This window comes from Triturus cristatus, chromosome 4_2 (genome assembly GCF_964204655.1).
Source record: "Triturus cristatus chromosome 4_2, aTriCri1.1, whole genome shotgun sequence".
NCBI lineage: Eukaryota > Metazoa > Chordata > Amphibia > Caudata > Salamandridae > Triturus > Triturus cristatus.
The window spans coordinates 800,175,654-800,195,764 of NC_140586.1; the positions used below are offsets into that span (position 1 = coordinate 800,175,654).

Genomic DNA, 20,111 nt, shown 5'->3' on the forward strand with positions numbered 1-20,111 from the left:
CGTAGCCTGACAAGCAGCCTTGCAAACTTCTTTCACACAGGTCAGACATAGCATGAAAAGCAGCCCTGGACACTTCTTTCACACAGGTCAGACATAGCCTGAAACCCAGCCCTGGACACTTCTTTCACACAGGGCAGACAGTCTGAAAAGCAGCCCTGCAAACGTATTTCACACAGGTCAGACATAGCCTGAAAAGCAGCCCTGCGAACTTCTTTCACACAGGTCAGACTTACCTTGAAAAGCAGCAATGCAAACTGCTTTCACACAAGTCAGGCAGCCTGAAAAGCAGCCCTGCAAACGTCTTTCACACAGGTCAGACATAGCCTGAAAAGCAGCCCTGCAAACTTCTTTCACACAGGCCAGACGTAGCCTGACAAGCAGCCCTGCAAACATCTTTCACACATGTCAGACAGTCTGAAAAGCAGCCCTGCAAACGTATTTCACACAGGTCAGACATGGCCTGAAAAGCAGCCCTGCAAACTTCTTTCACACAGGTCAGACATAGCCTGAAAAGCAGCCCTGCAAACATCTTTCACACAGGTCAGACGTAGCCTGACAAGCAGCCTTGCAAACTTCTTTCACACAGGTCAGACATAGCATGAAAAGCAGCCCTGCAAACATCTTTCACACAGGTCAGACGTAGCCTGACAAGCAGCCTTGCAAACTTCTTTCACACAGGTCAGACATAGCATGAAAAGCAGCCCTGGACACGTCTTTCACACAGGTCAGACATAGCCTGAAACCCAGCCCTGGACACTTCTTTCACACAGGGCAGACAGTCTGAAAAGCAGCCCTGCAAACGTATTTCACACAGGTCAGACATAGCCTGAAAAGCAGCCTTGCAAACTTCTTTCACACATGTCAGACAGTCTGAAAAGCAGCCCTGCAAACGTATTTCACACAGGTCAGACACAGCCTGAAAAGCAGCCCTGCAAACTTCTTTCACACAGGTCAGACATAGCATGAAAAGCAGCCCTGGACAGTTCTTTCACACAGGTCAGAAATACACTGAAACCCAGCCCTGGACACTTCTTTCACACAGGTCAGACAGTCTGAAAAGCAGCCCTGCGAACTTCTTTCACACAGGTCAGGCATACCCTAAAAACCAGCCCTGCAAACGTCTTTCACACAAGTCAAACTTAGCCTGAAAAGCAGCACTGCAAACCTCTTTCACACAGGCCAGACATACCCTGAAAAGCAGCAATGCGAACTTCTTTCACACAGGTCAGACAGTCTGAAAAGCAGCCCTACAAACTTCTTTCACACAGGTCAGACGTAGCCTGACAAGCAGCCCTGCAAACTTCTTTCACACAGGTCAGACATAGCCTGAAAAGCAGCAATGCAAACTTCTATCACACAGGTCAGACATAGCCTGACAAGCAGCCCTGAAAACGTCTTTCAAACAGGTCAGACAGTCTGAAAAGCAGCCCTGCAAACGTCTTTCACACAGGTCAGTCATACCCTAAAAACCAGCCCTGCAAACTTCTTTCACACATGTCAGACATAGCCTGAAAAGCAGCCCTGCAAACTTCTTTCACACAGGTCAGACATAGCCTGAAAAGCAGCCCTGCAAACGTCTTTCACACAGGTCAGACATAGCCTGACAAGCAGCCCTGCAAACATCTTTCACACAGGTCAGACAGAGCCTGAAAAGCAGCAATGCAAACTTCTTTCACACAGGTCAGACATACCCTGAAAAGCAGCCTTGCAAACTTCTTTCACACATGTCAGACATAGCCTGAAAAGCAGCCCTGCAAACTTCTTTTACACAGGCGAGACATACCCTGAAAAGCAGCAATGCGAACTTCTATCACACAGGTCAGACATAGCCTGACAAGCAGCCCTGCAAACTTCTTTCAAACAGGTCAGACATACCCTGAAAAGCAGCCCTGCGAACTTCTATCACACAGGTCAGACATAGCCTGACAAGCAGCCCTGCAAACGTCTTTCATACAGGTCAGACATAGCCTGAAAATCAGCATTGCAAACCTCTTTCACACAGGTCAGACAGTCTGAAAAGCAGCCCTACAAACTTCTTTCACACAGGTCAGACGTAGCATGACAAGCAGCCTTGCAAACGTCTTTCACACAGGTCAGACATAGCCTGACAAGCAGCCCTGCAAACATCTTTCACACAGGTCAGACATAGCCTGAAAAGCAGCAATGTAAACTTCTTTCACACAGGCCAGACATACCCTGAAAAGCAGCCCCGCAAACTTCTATCACACAGGTCAGACATAGCCTGACAAGCAGCCCTGCAAACGTCTTTCACACAGGTCAGACGTAGCCTGACAAGCAGCCTTGCAAACTTCTTTCACACATGTCAGACATAGCCTGAAAAGCAGCCCTGCAAACGTCTTTTACACAGGTCAGACATACACTGAAACCCAGCCCTGGACACTTCTTTCACACAGGGCAGACGGTCTGAAAAGCAGCCCTGCAAACTTCTTTCACACAGGTCAGACAGTCTGAAAAGCAGCCCTGCAAACTTCTTTCACACAGGTCAGACAGTCTGAAAAGCAGCCCTGCAAACTTCTTTCAAACAGGTCAGACAGTCTGAAAAGCAGCCCTGCAAACGTCTTTCACACAGGTCAGACGTAGCCTGACAAGCAGCCTTGCAAACTTCTTTCACACATGTCAGACATAGCCTGAAAAGCAGCAATGCAAACGTCTTTCACACAGGTCAGACATAGCCTGAAAAGAAGCCCTGGACACCTTTCACACAGGTCAGACATAGCATGAAAAGCAGCCCTGGGCACTTCTTTCACACAGGTCAGACATACACTGAAACCCAGCCCTGGACACTTCTTTCACACAGGGCAGACAGTCTGAAAAGCAGCCCTGCAAACTTCTTTCACATAGGTCAGACATAGCCTGAAAAGCAGCCCTGCAAACGTCTTTCACACAGGTCAGACATAGCCTGAAAAGCAGCCCTGCAAACGTCATTCACACAGGTCAGACATGGCCTGAAAAGCAGCCCTGCAAACTTCTTTCACACAGGCCAGACATACCCTGAAAAGCAGCAATGCGAACTTCTATCACACAGGTCAGACATAGCCTGACAAGCAGCCCTGCAAACGTCTTTCCCACAGGTCAGACGTAGCCTGACAAGCAGCCTTGCAAACGTCTTTCACACAGGTCAGACATAGCCTGAAAAGCAGCAATGCGAACTTCTATCACACAGGTCAGACATAGCCTGACAAGCAGCCCTGCAAACGTCTTTCACACAGGTCAGACGTAGCCTGATAAGCAGCCTTGCAAACGTCTTTCACACAGGTCAGACATAGCCTGAAAAGCAGCAATGCGAACTTCTATCACACAGGTCAGACATAGCCTGACAAGCAGCCCTGCAAACCTCTTTCACACAGGCCAGACATACCCTGAAAAGCAGCAATGCGAACTTCTATCACACAGGTCAGACATAGCCTGACAAGCAGCCCTGCAAACCTCTTTCACACAGGTCAGACGTAGCATGACAAGCAGCCCTTCAAACATCTTTCACACAGGTCAGACATAGCCTGAAAAGCAGCAATGCAAACTTCTTTCACACATGTCAGACATAGCCTGAAAAGCAGCCCTGCAAACGTCTTTCACACAGGTCAGACATAGCCTGACAAGCAGCCCTGCAAACATCTTTCACACAGATCAGACATACCCTGAAAAGCAGCCCTGCAAACTTCTTTCACACAGGTCAGACAGTCTGAAAAGCAGCCCTGCGAACTTCTATCACACAGGTCAGACATACCCTGAAAAGCAGCCCTGCAAACTTCTTTCACACAGGTCAGACAGTTTGAAAAGCAGCCCTGCAAACGTCTTTCACACAGGTCAGACGTAGCCTGACAAGCAGCCTTGCAAACTTCTTTCACACAGGTCAGACATAGCATGAAATGCAGCCCTGGACAGTTCTTTCACACAGGTCAGACATACACTGAAACCCAGCCGTGGACACTTCTTTCACACAGGTCAGACAGTCTGAAAAGCAGCCCTGCAAACGTATTTCACACAGGTCAGACATAGTCTGAAAAGCAGCCCTGCGAACTTCTTTCACACATGTCAGACAGTCTGAAAAGCAGCCCTGAAAACTTCTTTCACACAGGTCAGGCATAGCCTGACAAGCAGCCCTGCAAACTTCTTTCACACAGGTCAGACATAGCCTGACAAGCAGCCCTGCAAACTTCTTTCACACAAGTCAAACGTAGCCTGAAAAGCAGCCCTGCAAACTTTTTTCACACAGGTCAGACAGCCTGAAAAGCAGCCCTGCAAACGTCTTTCACACAGGTCAGACATAGCCTGACAAGCAGCCTGCAAACGTCTTTCACACATGTCAGACATACCCTGAAAAGCAGCCCCGCAAACTTCTATCACACAGGTCAGACATAGCCTGACAAGCAGCCCTGCAAACGTCTTTCACACAGGTCAGACATAGCCTGACAAGCAGCCCTGCAAACGTCTTTCACACATGTCAGACATAGCCTGAAAAGCAGCCCTGCAAACGTCTTTTACACAGGTCAGACATACACTGAAACCCAGCCCTGGACACTTCTTTCACACAGGCCAGACAGTCTGAAAAGCATCCCTGCAAACGTCTTTCACACAGGTCAGACGTAGCCTGACAAGCAGCCTTGCAAACTTCTTTCACACATGTCAGACATAGCCTGAAAAGCAGCAATGCAAACGTCTTTCACACAGGTCAGACATAGCCTGAAAAGCAGCCCTGCAAACGTCTTTCACACAGGTCAGACATAGCCTGAAAAGCAGCCCTGCAAACGTCTTTCACACAGGTCAGACGTAGCCTGACAAGCAGCCCTGCAAACGTCTTTCACACAGGTCAGACGCAGCCTGACAAGCAGCCTTGCAAACGTCTTTCACACAGGTCAGACATAGCCTGAAAAGCAGCAATGCAAACGTCTTTCACACAGGTCAGACATAGCCTGAAAAGCAGCAATGCAAACTTCTTTCACACAGGTCAGTCAGCCTGAAAAGCAGCCCTGCAAACTTTTCACACAGGTCAGACATAGCCTGAAAAGCAGCCCTGCAAACTTTCTTTACACACAGAAAACAACTCCAACATTGTGTGTGTGCACATAAAAGGCCTCTCAATTTGCCACTCTTGGTACCATATGCAATTAAACCCTATTAATATCATCTGCTGAAAGAGTAAATGCTCTACTTGTATTGCTTTGTATAAAAGAAAGTGACCTGTCTGGTTAGAAAATGCTGAGCTCCCTCTCACAATTTGAGAGGTGGAGGCCACCACAGATGGTCAGTGTGTGGGTGACCTTTTACAGTTTGTAATGGTTTCTCACTTACACATAGCACCACATTTCTGTAATGTTTTAGTGATGTTTTTAACATCCCAAACTTTCATGTGTGGAACCCTGGTTTAATTCCCTCAAATGGCATTATATTAATGCCTATAATGGTTTTATAACATTATCACTACTGCTGCCTGAAGCCTCCAACTGCAAAATTGCTGAGGTCTGTCAGATTCCAATCAGGCTCTCACTTATGCTTCCATCCTGCCTTCCATCCATCCATCCATCCTTACACGTGTTATTCTTTCATGCATGCACTTACTTAGCCTTCACTCTGTCACTCACTCATAATCCATCGATGAGGCAAGAGTTATGGTGTACATTGTGTGTTGTACGTCACAACTGGCAAACTTAAGCAATGTTTTACTTTCTTGCTCACAGAAGCATAACTGACATTTTGTTTGCAAAACATTTCATGGGATATTTTTTATGATGTCTGCATTCACCAGCCATGTAAACATTATGCACTGTGCAAGGTCTTCAGCCAGCCCATGCGCCCTTGGGATGAGCTTTCTTCGCAGTCTGCCAAACTATATATAATATGGAAATGTATATAATATAAACACACACACAAACATTCTCATATATAGTCATTGTCGATATCCTTAAAACTGAAATCAAGTATCCCAACTCTAGTAATCAAACATTTGAAAAGGACGAATAGCAGAGATCCATAGAATGAAAAGTTTGTATTCCATAGCATACCTGAGTCTGTATCCTGTTGGCTTAAAGCCGCAGATACCACAAAAGCTGCAGGGCATGCGTATGCTGCCTAGAACATCTGATCCAACACCCAACACAGAGCCACCACCTGCAATCAATGCACCCTCTCCCCCACTGGAACCACCGCAGGTCTTCTTGTGGTTTCGTGGATTAAGAGTTTGGCCAAATATTGAATTGCTGCAATCATAGCTAAAGTGGGAAAGAGAACAGATAATGATGGTTAGATATCACAGATTAAAATAACCATTGCACACATTTTTGCACATTTAAAAAACATTCCTACCGTATTTTTCCAAAAGAATTTGCCAATAAACATGTTTAAAGTACACAACATTGTGTAACAAAAACTGCTGGCATTAACTGTAGCAGGTACAGCATTCATATATGGACAATGAGGGAGTGTAACACTGTGCATAAGTAATGGCTTGAATCGGGCGGTCACTGATACAGCCACAAGTGAGCCAGGGCCCCGCTCAAGCCTGCAGCAGCGGCATACCAGCAAGCACTGGCAAAGCCATTTGGTCTCAGCAATGCCAGAGCTATTGGCCTTGTAAATGCGAATGTCTTTAGCCATATTGTCTAGCAGCACTTCTGCTGCTCAGCATGGCTGAAAGTCACTGAAAGACCAGAATCACACAATGTTGAGCCTACACAGAGTCTCTTTGCCTCTCACGTTGAATTGATTCTCCTGCCCCTCCTAACACAAAACAACGCTATGACGTGGCCTGTGGTGGCCGCATCATAGCACTTATTCAGTGACTTTGAGCCATGAATAACAGCAGAAGTGCTGCTAGACAACATGGCTAAAAGACATTCACATTGGTGACAGCTCCAATACCAGTGGATTGTGCAAAAAAAAAAAAAAAAAGCGCTGTTTGTGTTTTAACAACTTTTTAAGAAATGCATTTGTTTGTGTACATATGCATGCATTTTTGTGGTATGTATAGAAGAGAGACAGCCTGAAAGCACAAGGACTCCTACGAAGCGGTTGAAAACGAAGAAAACATTGCTGCGCAAACTAGGAGCAGTGTAAGGAGACAAGCGCTATGGGAGGGCTAAACACAAGAAGAGGGCATGACGCCTACATGCCATGACATATGGCATCAAAGAAAATGAGAACAAAGCTGAAGTTTACTAGTGGCAAGAGATGGGCAACCTGTAAGCTCATAGATAAAACACAACATAATGCAGTCTAGGGAGATGATACAGGTAACCACCAGTAAAGAGGAGATTCAGTGATTTACCCCATAATCACTAAATGTGGAACTGAGGCCGAGGCTAGGGAGACGATGTGGCGTCCTTTTGGGAGAGGATGTGACGTACGGGCCAGAGCTGGGAAACCGGATTTGAGTTTCGGCATCAGCTTAACATCCTTGATTCTTTGTAAATCACTTAATCTCCCCCTGCTTACAAAAATGAATGTGTCCTTATGTAAAGTAACTGGTACTAATGTAAAGCACTCCAATACCTTCAGGTGGTGTTGGCGCTATGTAAAAATGCACTCAAAAAACTAATATAAAAAGCAGAGTCGGAGGAGGAGGGAATCTGGAGGAGGTGGGGATCTGAGGGAAGAAGGGGTCTGTGTATTGGTAGTGCAGCGTGGACAAGCAGTGGCAGGCGGGATGTTGACGGGTAACCAACGGCAAATGCGGGCTGCCACGGGGAGATTAAGTGACTTGCCTAAACTTAAAGGCTAGAGAGATGATGTGATGACCTCTTGGGAGAGGATGTGTCATAAGGGCTACAGCTGCAGATTATGGAGCTGGTAAACTAGGTGCAAGTTTTAGCATCGGTTTAACATCCTTGATTCTGGGCAACTCACTTTATCTCTCCATGCCTACAAAAAGCTATGTGTCCTTGTGCAAAGGAACTGGTGCTAATATAAAGCACTCCAATACCTTCAGGTAGTGTTGGAGCTACATACAGTCAGTGGAGGAGGGGATCTGAATAACCCGAATTCAGCGGGGACAAGCAGTGACTGGCTGGAGGAGGATGGGCAACCAACAGCAAATGCGGCCAGCCATGGGGAGATTAACTGTTTTGCCCATAATCAAAAAATGGGGAACTGAGGCCAAGGCTAGGGAGACACAAATACAGCACATCAGCAACCACATTAAAAGGACTACTTTTGCCATGAACACCGTGGGGCAGGCACTCTTTGATGGCATCAAGACTCAGCCTGGTTCCTTTGAAGAGCATTCAAGTTAAGCAATAATGGTGCACGGAAACACTTCACTTCTGGGGGGAGGTCTAAACACAAGAATAGGCATGACCATGCATGCCAGAGACAAATGGTGACAAAGATTATGAAAGAAACGATGGAGTGAGAAAATGGGAAGCCTGTGGGTGGGCTGAAGTCCACAGATTAAACACAACATGTCTTTTTGAGACAGTGCATGCGCTGTCAAGCCAAGACCTAGTAAGGAAGACGATAGCGTACCATCCCTCCGTATCCAGATACATGCTCTCCATCTTTCTCTCCCGCTACCCTCTCATGTCATATTTCTTGGTGCATGGGGTAATATATATCAGATAAAACAACTCAAAGCATGAAATCTAGTATGGAAAGGTACTTTAACGAAATGAGACACAACTTAACACTACTTAAATTCTAAATTTGAGAAGTGTTGAAAATACTGATGGAGACGGAAAACAAAGGCTTTACACGGTGACCAAAAGTAGGCATGGTGGACAGATTTCTTACAAAAAAAGTTCCGGATGGGACTGAATGACACAAAGATTTTCTGCATTCTCTTGAAATCATGGTAACAAACAAAAGACTACCTGGTATTATGTGACAGAGTGCAAATGTGATCATTCATTAACATTACCACATGGAAGAAAAGCACGCCACATGATCGAGGGAAGATGGCGTAAGGAGCATGGCTTGTGCCATCAGCAGCAGCAAGAAGTCTATCTTTCTTTGTTCAGTGCAATCCCTGAAGATCCCAAAAAAACTATTTGAGTTTTACTTTGTAATTTTACTGTAAAATGTAACATTTTACGTTATGGTAGTTCCTGATTAAGGGAAAAATATAGGATATTTGAAAATCACAATAGAGTATTCATTCATTTGAGGCAAGTGCTGGTAATATCATAGTATATTCAGTTTTAATGAACGCTGAAAATGGAAGGAAATTCTGCCACCAGGTTCTTCAAATATAGGCACATAACAGAAATGAACCATTTTTTATTTATTTTATAAAGTTTTATATAGAGCGAACATGATCCAGAGGGATATCAGAGCGCTTTACAATTGGAGGGAGAGGAAGGTAAAGGTTGCAGTACATGAGTCAAATCGGGATACCAAACAGAGTACATATCAAAATAGAACTCACAGCACAAGAACGGATACAAATGAAGGGGTCGACAAAGAGTAAGATAACAACTGATACATGGCGAACAAGGAGGGGAACAGATGAATCGAGAAGGGAGAAGAAAAAAAACAAGAATAACAGTGCAGGGCTTAAAGGTGTAAGCCCAATGTAATAGAGCAGACAATCCAACACCCTATTAAAGTAGGAACTTGTTCATAAGGAATCTTTTTACTTCCACTTTGAAAGTGACCTTGGAGGAGATTCTCTGTATTTCTGGTGGGAGAGAGTTCCAGAACTTCGGAGACACGTTCTCCTTTTGCGAAAGATCTGAGGTTTCAGGAGGAGGGAGTTAGCACTCCTAGAGGGTCTACCCCCTCCGGATAGCTCCAGTTTTTGCGCTAAATAACTGGGGGATTTAAAAGGGAGGGCTTTGTGTGATAAGCAGGTAATCTTTAGCTGTATTCTTGCTTCGTAGGGTAGCCAGTTTAGTGATTTTAAGACTGGGGAAATGTGCGCATTTCTTTTGGTACCCGTGACCAATCTGGCCGCCGCATTCAATGAGACCCTTAGTGGGTCCAAGGTATATTTGGGGAGAACACAGAGAATAGCACTGCCATAGTCTAGCCTTGACAAAACCAGTGCTTGGACCACTTGCTTGAAGTCAGCTTGTGGGATGAAAGGTTTGAGATTCCTGAGTGTCCTCAGCAGGTGGTTAGCTCCCTTGCAAACATTGCTAATGTGAGTCTTCATGTTCAAGTGCTTGTCCAGGGTGATTCCGAGAGATTTAGCTGAGTCAATAATGAGGGGGGGGAGGGGGAGTTGAAGGCGGTGAGGTGGTTCATCCAGAGGTTTAATTTAGGAGTGTGATTCGGAGGAGAAACTAGAAGGAATTCTGTGAGCAGGAGGTGGTTCTCAGTTAACCAGTTTTCAGTAGTCAAAAGGGTAGTGTTGAGTGAAATGATGTTGTTGGGGGAGGAGACTTTCAGTTAAAGTTGGGTGTCACCTGCATACATATGGAAGAGAATGTCCATGGAATTTAGAGCATTAGCTAATGGTTCCAAGAACAGGTTGAAGAGTATGGGAGATAGGGTGGACCCTTGGGGGATCCCCATTGATACTGGTGATGGCTGGGAGAGAGAGTTGTTCACCTTCACTCTTTGGGATCTGTGATGGAGGAAGGACGAGAACCATTGCAACACCGTACCAGATAGGCCCATCCTATGCTCTAGAATGAATAGGAGGTTGTCGTGATTAACAGTATCAAACGTAGAGGAAGGGTCGAGGAGGATAAGGAGGCACGATTCATTTTGGTCGAGCATTTTTAAAATGTCATCCATAACCTGAATGAGAGCCGATTCGGTGCTGTGCCCACTGTGAAAGCCAGATTGATGTTGGTCCAGGAGATTAACATTTTAGATATGAGCACAGAGTTGCGATTGGACACATTTTTCTAGGAGTTTGGCTAGTGTGGGGATTTTAGAGATAGGGCGGAAGTTGTTGAGGTCAGTGCTGTCTGCGGTAGATTTTTTTAGAATAGGTGTTACCTGAGCTGCTTTTAGGCACTCCGGGATCATTTCTTGTGACAGAGACGCATTGACAATCTTTGTCCAGATGGGCGAGATTACATCTTTGATTTCTTTGAAGATGGAAGGTGACAGCGGGTCACTGAAGTGATTTGATGGGTTAATACTCTGTAGAACCTTAATAATGTCTCTTTCACTGAGGGGGGTAAAGGTGTTCCAGAAGGCATTGTTATTGATGCCCATACTCATCGGTTCGATCTTGTCTAATAGGGCCGGGGGAGGCGCAGTCCCATTTGATAACAGTAGAGACCGCCTTGTCTCCAAATCAATATTGATGAGCCTAGATTTCTCAGTGAAGAAGGCAGCTAGATCCTCACATGAGGGAGGGCTGACTTCAGAGTCAGAGGTTTGGTGCTTCAACCGATTGCTGTTTAACCAGTTCAAAAAGTCACTTGGGGCGATTTGCGGCTTGATTGAGTTGGGATCTGAAATAGTCCGCCTTAGCTCTCTTGATTTGTTTGTTATAGGAGCTCCTTACTGATCTAAGGATTTTTAAAGGTCCGAGGATGGATTGGATCTCCAGGATCATACAACTGCCCTAAGGTTGGGATGTTCCGAGTTTAGGTTGCCGTTGAACCATGGTTTGGATATTTTTGAGGAGGCATTTTTTTGTTGGAGTGGAGCAATGGAATCCATGATGCTAGAGATGGTAGAGTTGTAGAAATCACTGAGTACGTGAGTCTCAGACATGTCAACTAGGGAAGAGAGGTCAGATTTACATTGGTTTGCAAGATCAGCTGTGTTGATATCCCTGAGGTCCCTTTTGCAAATCTTCGATTTCGTTGGTTGACCCTTCCTTAGAGACACCACAATGTTAATATGGAAGAAGATGCGGTCTTCGTTTTTGAACAGGAGGGCAAGGCAAACATCCACCTCATCAGATTCTTTTAAATAGGAAACACTCTATGAACATATAAATCTTTCCTGTACAGAGATAAAATGCTCTAAAATTGAACACCTTTATGTCCTGTGACAGGAGCTGCACCACACAAGAATGTAACAACGCCTTCCACAAGTTCTCACTGGTGAGGTGAGGAAAATAAAAAAGACACACAATTGATGGACGGAATGCAGAACAAATCAAAACCTTCACCCCAGTCAAGTGATCTGGGTTAAATCCTTCATTTATTTGCTCACCATGCCACCCCAGTTTAGACCTGGCCATATGCAAATCAGTCTTGACCCTGTGCCTCATGGGAACAGTCCAGACTGAACTGCCAAGCCAGGTCCTCCCTGGACCAGAAACAAGCATCCTAGGACCGGTTTCGGGGTTTAACCTCTCTTCAGCCAGGATAGCTTGATTCCAGTGGCACAGTGAGCCCAGGACCCACGTCTGGGCATACCTGGCGCACTTAGGGTGAGAAAGCAAAAGACACACAATTGATGGACGGAATGCAGAACAAATCAAAACCTTCACCCCCAGTCAAGTGATCTGGGTTAAATCCATCATTCTTTTGCTCACCATGCCACCCTAGTTTAGACCTGGCCATATGCAAATCAATCTTGACCCTGTGCCTCACGTGAACAGTCCAGACCGAACTGCCAAGCCAGGTCCTCCCTGGACCAGAAACAAGCATCCTAGGACCGGTTTTGGAGTTTTGGGTTTGGCAGCCCAAGCGGAAGTTCACCACAGAATAGACGTATTGCTGTGGATTGGTGATGGAATTTGAGTCCTGACTGGTACTTCTTCCTGGGCTGTTGAAAGGGCTTCCCCAGCTGACAATGGAAAGAATGTTGCATAGCCAGTCGGTGAGGTGTTCCTAACCACTCTCTCTCTCCATCACTTTCTCTCTTGTATATATTTTCTACTCTCTGCTACCTGTACATATTGCATTTTATTCAAATTGTTTATTGTAGGTAATTGGCATTGGAGAATCTGCATTTACTGATATATTTGGCCTACCATTTTCATTAATAAACTAATGCCACAGCACGGAAACTGCTCTTCTGGCCATGACTGAACATCTTCGGACCATTCTTGATTCCGTTCAGACAGCGGCATTGATCCTGTTGGATCTCAGTGCCGCCTTTGTTACGGTCTCGCACTGTATTTTGCTCCAGCGGTTGGAGGAGGTGGCCGTGGTTGGCTTGGCTTTGGAATGGTTCAGCTCATTTCTAACTGACAGATCTTTTCGAGTATCAGCCCCCCCTTTCTTTCTCGGACCCATTCCATCGATCAGGGGGTGCCTCAGGGTTCGGCACTCAGTCCGTCATTATTCAATCTGTATGTTCAGCCTCTTGCGGTGGCCGCCAGGCAGTGGGGCCTCACCATGGTCTCCTATGCAGACGATACGCAGCTGGTGATGACCCTGGCTGAAGGTTCCACACTGAACGCCTCTAGGTTCAGAGATGGCCTGGCGGCCGTCGCAGATTGGATGACCTCCAATTGTTTATAGCTGAACGCTAACAAAACCGAGGTTCTGTTAGTAGGGAAGAACGCTAGCCTCTGGAGTGAGAGCTGGTGGCCGAGTGTCTTGGGCAGCACTCCTAATCCCAAGCCTGTGGTTAAGAATTTGGGGGTCTGGATGGACTCCTCCCTCACTTATCAAGACTACACAAAAAAAGTCGCCGGTACTTGTTTTGTCTCCTACGGGGTCTTAAGCCTCTAAAGTTTTCTGATCCCCAACATGCCAGCTGATTGTCAAGTCAGCCATTTTATCTCGACTGGACTATGCTAGTTCTCTTCTTTTAGGGGCTAACCAGGCAGAAATAACACGGCTGCAGCGCGTTCAAAATGCTGCCGCTAGAGCCTTACTAGGGCTCCCGCGATTCTGTTCCCCTGCCAGTCCTATTCGTAAACTCCACTGGCTTCCCATAACAGAGCGCATTCAACTTAAAACGCTCTGTCTTTCATTTAAGATTTTGTAGCTGGCTACTCCTAGTCTTCTTAGTAATTTACTCATTCCATATGTTCCTGCGCGTCAGCTGCGCTCCTCGGGGCAACACTTTGTTACTGTCCCCCGCATTAAACGCCTTCACGCGGGGGGCGGTCTTTTCGCTGCTTTGCAGCAAAGCTTTGGAACTCTCGGCCTGCCCAGATCCGTAGCATGACCTGTTTATCCGGCTTTAGGAAGGCGATTAAAACTTTTCTTTTTCAGTCTATTTAGCATTTTTCCTTCTAATTCCACTCCTTTTGCCGCCTCTCTGTTTTAGTGATTTGGATCCCCTCTCTGATGCTGCAGCGCCGGGATGCCCCTTTGCTGGGGCAGCTGTGTGCTTTATAAATCAGAATAACATAACATAACATGTGTGTTATATTACATACATTCGGATTTGTTTGCTTGCCTTGCCTTTGGGGTGCTGAAAGTTTGTCCGCCTTAGGAAGTGCTGTGCAAAGTGTATTATTTAAGGGGCGCAGTGGTGAAAAGTACCTCTCTGGGGGGCGTGGCCAACTGCCATCGGGAATGGCCGCTCTGTAGCTTTGCTCCGGAGAGCCATCCCTTAAATATCCATGTTATCAGTGATCCCCCCGGCCAAATTACTGCTCTCAGGGATACCTGGGCAATTGTGAAGTCGTTGGGATCCAGGGGCCACTTTTTTCAGGAGATTGAGGTCGCTGCGGGTGGGGAGCTCCAGCAGGCCGGCGCTGCCGCGAAAGCCCCTGCGACCGGAAGTTGGCCTGAAGAAGACTAATCGAGGCCGGTGCAGAGGCCTGGCTGGAACGAGGACCGTTGCAGTGTTTTCGGCGGCGCGGTTTGCTGCAGAGGTGCTGCTCTCGGATTCACCGGCCCGGGGGGCCAGGGACAACGCTCGAGCGAGAGCGCAGCTGCGGTGGTGGAGTGTGGAGGTGGTGCTCCGCCGCGGCGGGTGAAGACGCTGCTGGGGGATCGCGTATCCAAGCGCGACCCCTGATCGTGAGACCCAGCACCTGGCGATCCTCAAGAAAGGCCAGCACCAGAACAGGTTCGTGGGCCCTGGTGGGGGCAAGTTCGAGATCTGGACACCGGAGGGCCTTATAGCGAGGAGGGCCACCACTGGGGACCGGATTCTGTGGCAGATTAGGGACCCAGCGCCACCTCCTTGGGGGGTCTGCCGGACCCGGTGGCCGCCTGGATGTGCAGAGACTGGGGAGAGCAGAGAGGAGTGCCTCACTAATGGCCAGATGGTGTTATAGTGGTAGTGCAAGAGCCGGGACCTGTTGTGTTGTGGAGGCCTGGTGCTATTGTTGAACATTGATCAACTTGCAGACGACGCTGAGCCAGGACCCGGAGAGGCCGTGGGGGTGTGCAGACTGTTTTGTGCAGCGGGAGGAGCGGGGATTCCCTCCCCCGACAGGATCAACCAGTTTTTGGCGGCAAAACACAAAGATTGCTCAACCCAGGACGACGTGGTGGCAGCAGTGAGGTGGAGGTCGAGGTGAGGTGGTCGACCGGAGGGGCAACGGGGGGGATCTTCGCCAAAGCCGACAGGTCGAGTGGTATTGGCCACTGCAGGTGGCGGGGAGTAACGGGAGCACCCCCATAGCAAGTGGTGGCCACCACGACAGTCACAAGATGGCGAATGGGCGCAGTAATCACACGGCTCTACAGGACAAGTTCGCCTGGCAGAAGCAGCAGGGCGAGGAGCGTATTGAGGCGGCAGCCTCTAGTGCTGTAGCAGAACCCACAAACAAGGACATACTGGAGGCCATCTCGATGGTCAGGATCTCCCTCGAGACACTAATAGATACGGAGGTGACACTGATCCGAGAGGATATGAAAAAAATGGCGGAGCGAATGGGCACAGTTGAGAACACTACCAAAGAACTGACTACAGATACTACGGTCCTTAAAAAATAGATAACAGAGTTGCGTGCGTCACATGAGGCGATGGCGCTACAACGCGACGATTACAAATGTAGAATGCGGCGCAACAACGTTCGCATTCTTGGCGTGCCGGAGTGGGCGGAGGCCGTAGATTTGTTCGTCGAGGACCTCGTTCTCAAGCAGCTGCAACCACGAGGCCATTCCAAGTGTTTTTCCATTGAACGAGCACATTGTGTACCGGGAGGCCCCCCAAGGCCCGGGGCACCACCACGGCCGCTCTTGGCCCGGGTGTTTAATTTTTGAGACCACGATGTTATATTACGTACGGCGAGAGCGGCCCCCCCGCTGACCTTCGAGAACAGCACAATAGCATTCTTTCCCGACTTTACCCTGAGAGTGCAGAAGCAGCGTCGCAGTTTCCTGGAGGTGAAATGTGCTCTCAGGGACCAGGAGATCAAGTATGCAATGTTATTTCCTGCCAAACTAAGAGTTGAATCTAACGGGAAATCCTGGTTTTTCATGAGGCCCGAGGAGGCCTGGGACTGGCTTGAGGGGTGGCGCACGGTTGGGCAGAAGACACGCAAGGTCCCTTCCACAGCTGATGGGGCGGGAGACTGGCGAAACCAAAGGCGTTCCCCTCCACACTCTGACTCGGATGCTCAGTCTCAGGCGGAAGGGTGCTGAAACAGTGTATTGAGTTCAATTGATTTGCCGACTCCTGGGTGAAGGGGACACATGCGGGTGTTCTTTTGGTGGGCCGCATGCTGAGCTATATACTTGCACCCTAACTAATGTTTTCTTGCAGTGGGGGGGGGGGGGGAGGGTCCGGGCGATTGTTCCAGTTGGGCCACAGGTTGATATGTGTAGGACATGGTATGGGGATGGAGTTGCTCAAGTTCCCTGACGTAGTTTAATGGTGGCCGACAGGCACTCTGCATGTTGGGGGTGGCGAGGGGTTTTTAGCCTGCTGAGCAGGGAGGGAGTTGGGAGTTCAATGAGAATTGGTGAGGTTGGGGTGGGCAGGTTGGGGGGGTTTGTGGCTTGGTTTGGGTATTTTTGTTTTTTTTGCATCAGGCAGCAATAATCCTCTGTTTGTTAATATCCTATGTGGCATTGGAGTGGAGGATGGTGGTGTTCTGAATTGCGACACGTGCAGGGTTGCTGATCGCCTCAGATTGACTTTGGATGATAATTGTGGGGAAACAGGTGCGGTCTCTCGATATATTTTGTTGATGGTTCATTTGTTGTGTTCTGATGGTGCCTGAGCAGGGACTTAGAGTGTCCACCTGGAATCTGAATGGCCTGGGGGACAAAATCAAAAGAGGTATATTCCTGCAATATATTCACCGTCATGCACTTGATATAGTGCTGCTACAGGAGACTCACTTGATAGGAAATACATGTATGGCGCTGAATAGGAAGGGCTACCGTATGATAGTGCACTCTGGGTTTACTTCGGGCTTCAGAGGGGTGGGGATACTCCTGCGCAAGGGTTGTCCATACGTGGTAAAAAACAACTGGACTGACGTGCTGGGCATGTATGCAGCGGCAACGGGTTTGTGGGAGGGTAGGGTAGTCAATGTGGTATCTGTGTATGCCCCTCCTGGTCTGCGGCACCCAACCCTGCAAGATATGGCGGCTTTGGTGTTAGCCCTGCCAATGGGATCTCTGATTCTGGGGGGGACTTTAATCTGACAATGGACAGCCTTCGAGACAGACTTCCGCCCAGACCTGGCCCATCACAGGGCTCCCAACTTCAGGGGCTTGCCGACGCTCTGGGGCTGGTGGATGAGTGGAGGTGGTCGCACCCTCGACACACGCACTATAAGCACCAGTCGGGAGTTCATGGCAGTCAATCCCGGATAGACTACCTGTTCACACATGCGCACGACATTCGAGATTTCGTTGAGCCAATGACTCTGGCGCGGGGTATATCTGATCACTCTCCAGTGGTGGCGGTCTTTGGCGTTCAGCATATCAGGCATCCTGGCACAATTAGGATCCAGCCGTGGGCATTAAAGATACCCCACGTCATGGAAGATCTCCGGCAAGACACCGACTACTACTTTGATGAAAATGTGGGTTTGGTCGAATTGGCGGTCACACTTTGGGGCGCATATGGCACGGTGATCAAGGGGAGGGCATTTTCGTTGATGGTGGACCACAGGACCGAGCGCAACAGGAGAGTGGTTGAACTAGAAAGGGACATTTTACACCTAGAGGACGCCCTCGCACAGGACCCAAATCCTTATATACAACATAGGATCGGAATAAAGAGGCAAGATTATAAACCGCTTCTGCTTGAGGACGCTACCCTGCGATCCCTGGCCACGCGTCACGGGATTTATGAACAGGGCGAGCGTACGGGTAAGCTCCTGGCGTGGCTGGAGCATAAGGATCAGGCTGCAAAATGGGTAAGAGCGGCGGCGGACCCGAGCGGAACGTTTATCACGGACCCCCAGGGGATCGCTGACACATTTGCATCTTATTTTGAAGAGGTTAATCAGGTCCCGCAGAACTTGCAGGCCACGTGGGCAGCGGCCCTCCTAGCCACTATCGATGTGGTGAGTCTCTCGACTCAAGATAGAGATACCCTTGATGCGGATCTCTCGGTGGAAGAGGTCCAAAAAGCGATATCGGACGTTCGGTCGGGTAAAGCGATGGGCCCAAATGGCATACCCATTGAGCTTCTTAAACCTATGGCTGCGAAGCTAGTGCCCCACCTGTTAAACTTATACAACGAATGGTATGACTCTGGGCTGCTTCCAGCCAATATCCATAATGCTGCTATTGTGGTGATTCATAAACCCGGCAAACCGGCGGAGGAGTGCAAATCGTACCACCCTATCTCGCTGCTAACAGTGGAAGCGAAAATCCTTGCCAAGCTTGTGGCCAATCGTCTGTTCCCGTATCTGACTGACTTGATCCATCCAGATCAGTCAGGGTTTATGCCGGGTAGGAATACGGCTAGAAATCTACTTCGTGTTCACTGGGTGCTGGGGAGGATAGATACGATTGAGAAGGAAGTGGTTTTATTGTCACTGGATGCCACGATGGCGTTTGACACTGTCGAGTGGGACTATCTCTTTGCTGTCCTCGACCGTATGGGGTTTGGTCCCAAATTGATTGGTTAGATTAGGTTGTTATATGAGCAACCCACGGCGCATGTCACGGTTAATAATCACTACTCTGCCTCTTTTCCCCTTCGGCAGGGCACGAGACAAGGATGCCCACTGTCGCCTCTGCTTTTTGCCATGGTGTTGGAACCGTTGGCAGTCTGGGTGAGGGGCGACCCCGAAATCAGAGGCCTTAAATGGACCCGCGAACACGAGGACCGCATATCGCTCTACGCGGGCGATATCCTATTATATTCAGCCTCACCAGCACGATCTTTACGTCGGGTCCTGCATATTTTTCACATCTTTGGGGCACACTCGGGGTATCAGATTAACTGGTCCAAGTCCCAAATGTATGCACTCTGGGGTAAACCCCCATGTAGCCCTAGAGGTTATGACATCCCGGTGGTAGAACAGAGCTTTAGCTATTTGGGTATTTTTATCACACCCAACGTTAATCTCTTTTATGAACGGAATCTTAAGAGGCCCCTGCAGCAACTGAAGTCAGATGTGACGCATTGGAGGTCGTTGCCCCTAACTCTCCTAGGACGCACCTCCCTGTTTAAAATGCTCGCCCTCCCGCGCTTTCTTTATGCCCTGGAAAATGCTCCTAACCCGGTCCCAGACTCCTACTTTTCGCAAATTGAGGGGGTAGTGCGGGGGTTGCTTTGGGAGGGTAGGCCTCCACGTATTGCCATAAACAAACTCACCATGCGGTGGTATGACGGGGGTATAAGGCTGCCGGATTTGCGTCTTTACTATCAGGCGTCGCAGTTGGCAGCCATCAACAGATGGGTATTTGGACCACACGACGACCCCAACTTCTGGACAGATCATTGGCTGATGGGGAAGCGGGGATACAACAGGGCACTCTACACGAACCATCGCAAATTACGGTTGACCGGCCCCACGGCTCGCACGGTGGAAGTGTGGCACGCAGTCCAGCGTAAGCTGGGGTGGCACAATCGTCTTACCAAAGTGACTCTGTTATGGGAACCAGAAATCTTGGGCCGCCTTAGCGCATGCCCAGGGTTTGATAAGTGGGACTTGATTGGGATTTCTAGGGTTGGGGATTTGTGGGTGAAAGGGAAAAAGGCCACGTTTATAGACCTTCAAACAAAATATCATCTTGCACCCTTGGAGACTTTTAGGTATATACAATTCAACCACGCCATTGACACAGCCCTCCCCGGGGATACCCCCCTTCCAGATTCCTCCCCAATGGAAGATCGACTATTGTTAGATCCCATGGACCGCAAGGCCATCTCCCTCACATACAAAAAATTTGTGAATAATCGGATGAGTTGGGAGC

General features: G+C 48.3%; 1 protein-coding gene across 3 annotated transcripts in view; it reads right to left on the reverse strand.

The window, feature by feature from the left end:
- LOC146835075 (vitamin D3 hydroxylase-associated protein-like) overlaps positions 1–20,111 on the reverse strand; it is a 536,242-nt gene that overhangs the window by 269,166 nt on the left and 246,965 nt on the right. For all 3 annotated transcript variants that reach the window (XM_085602742.1, XM_085602743.1, XM_085602741.1), the window contains exon 5: positions 6,021–6,227. In XM_085602742.1, the coding sequence (XP_085458868.1) occupies positions 6,021–6,227 (207 nt within the window). The remainder of the gene's footprint in view (positions 1–6,020; positions 6,228–20,111) is intronic.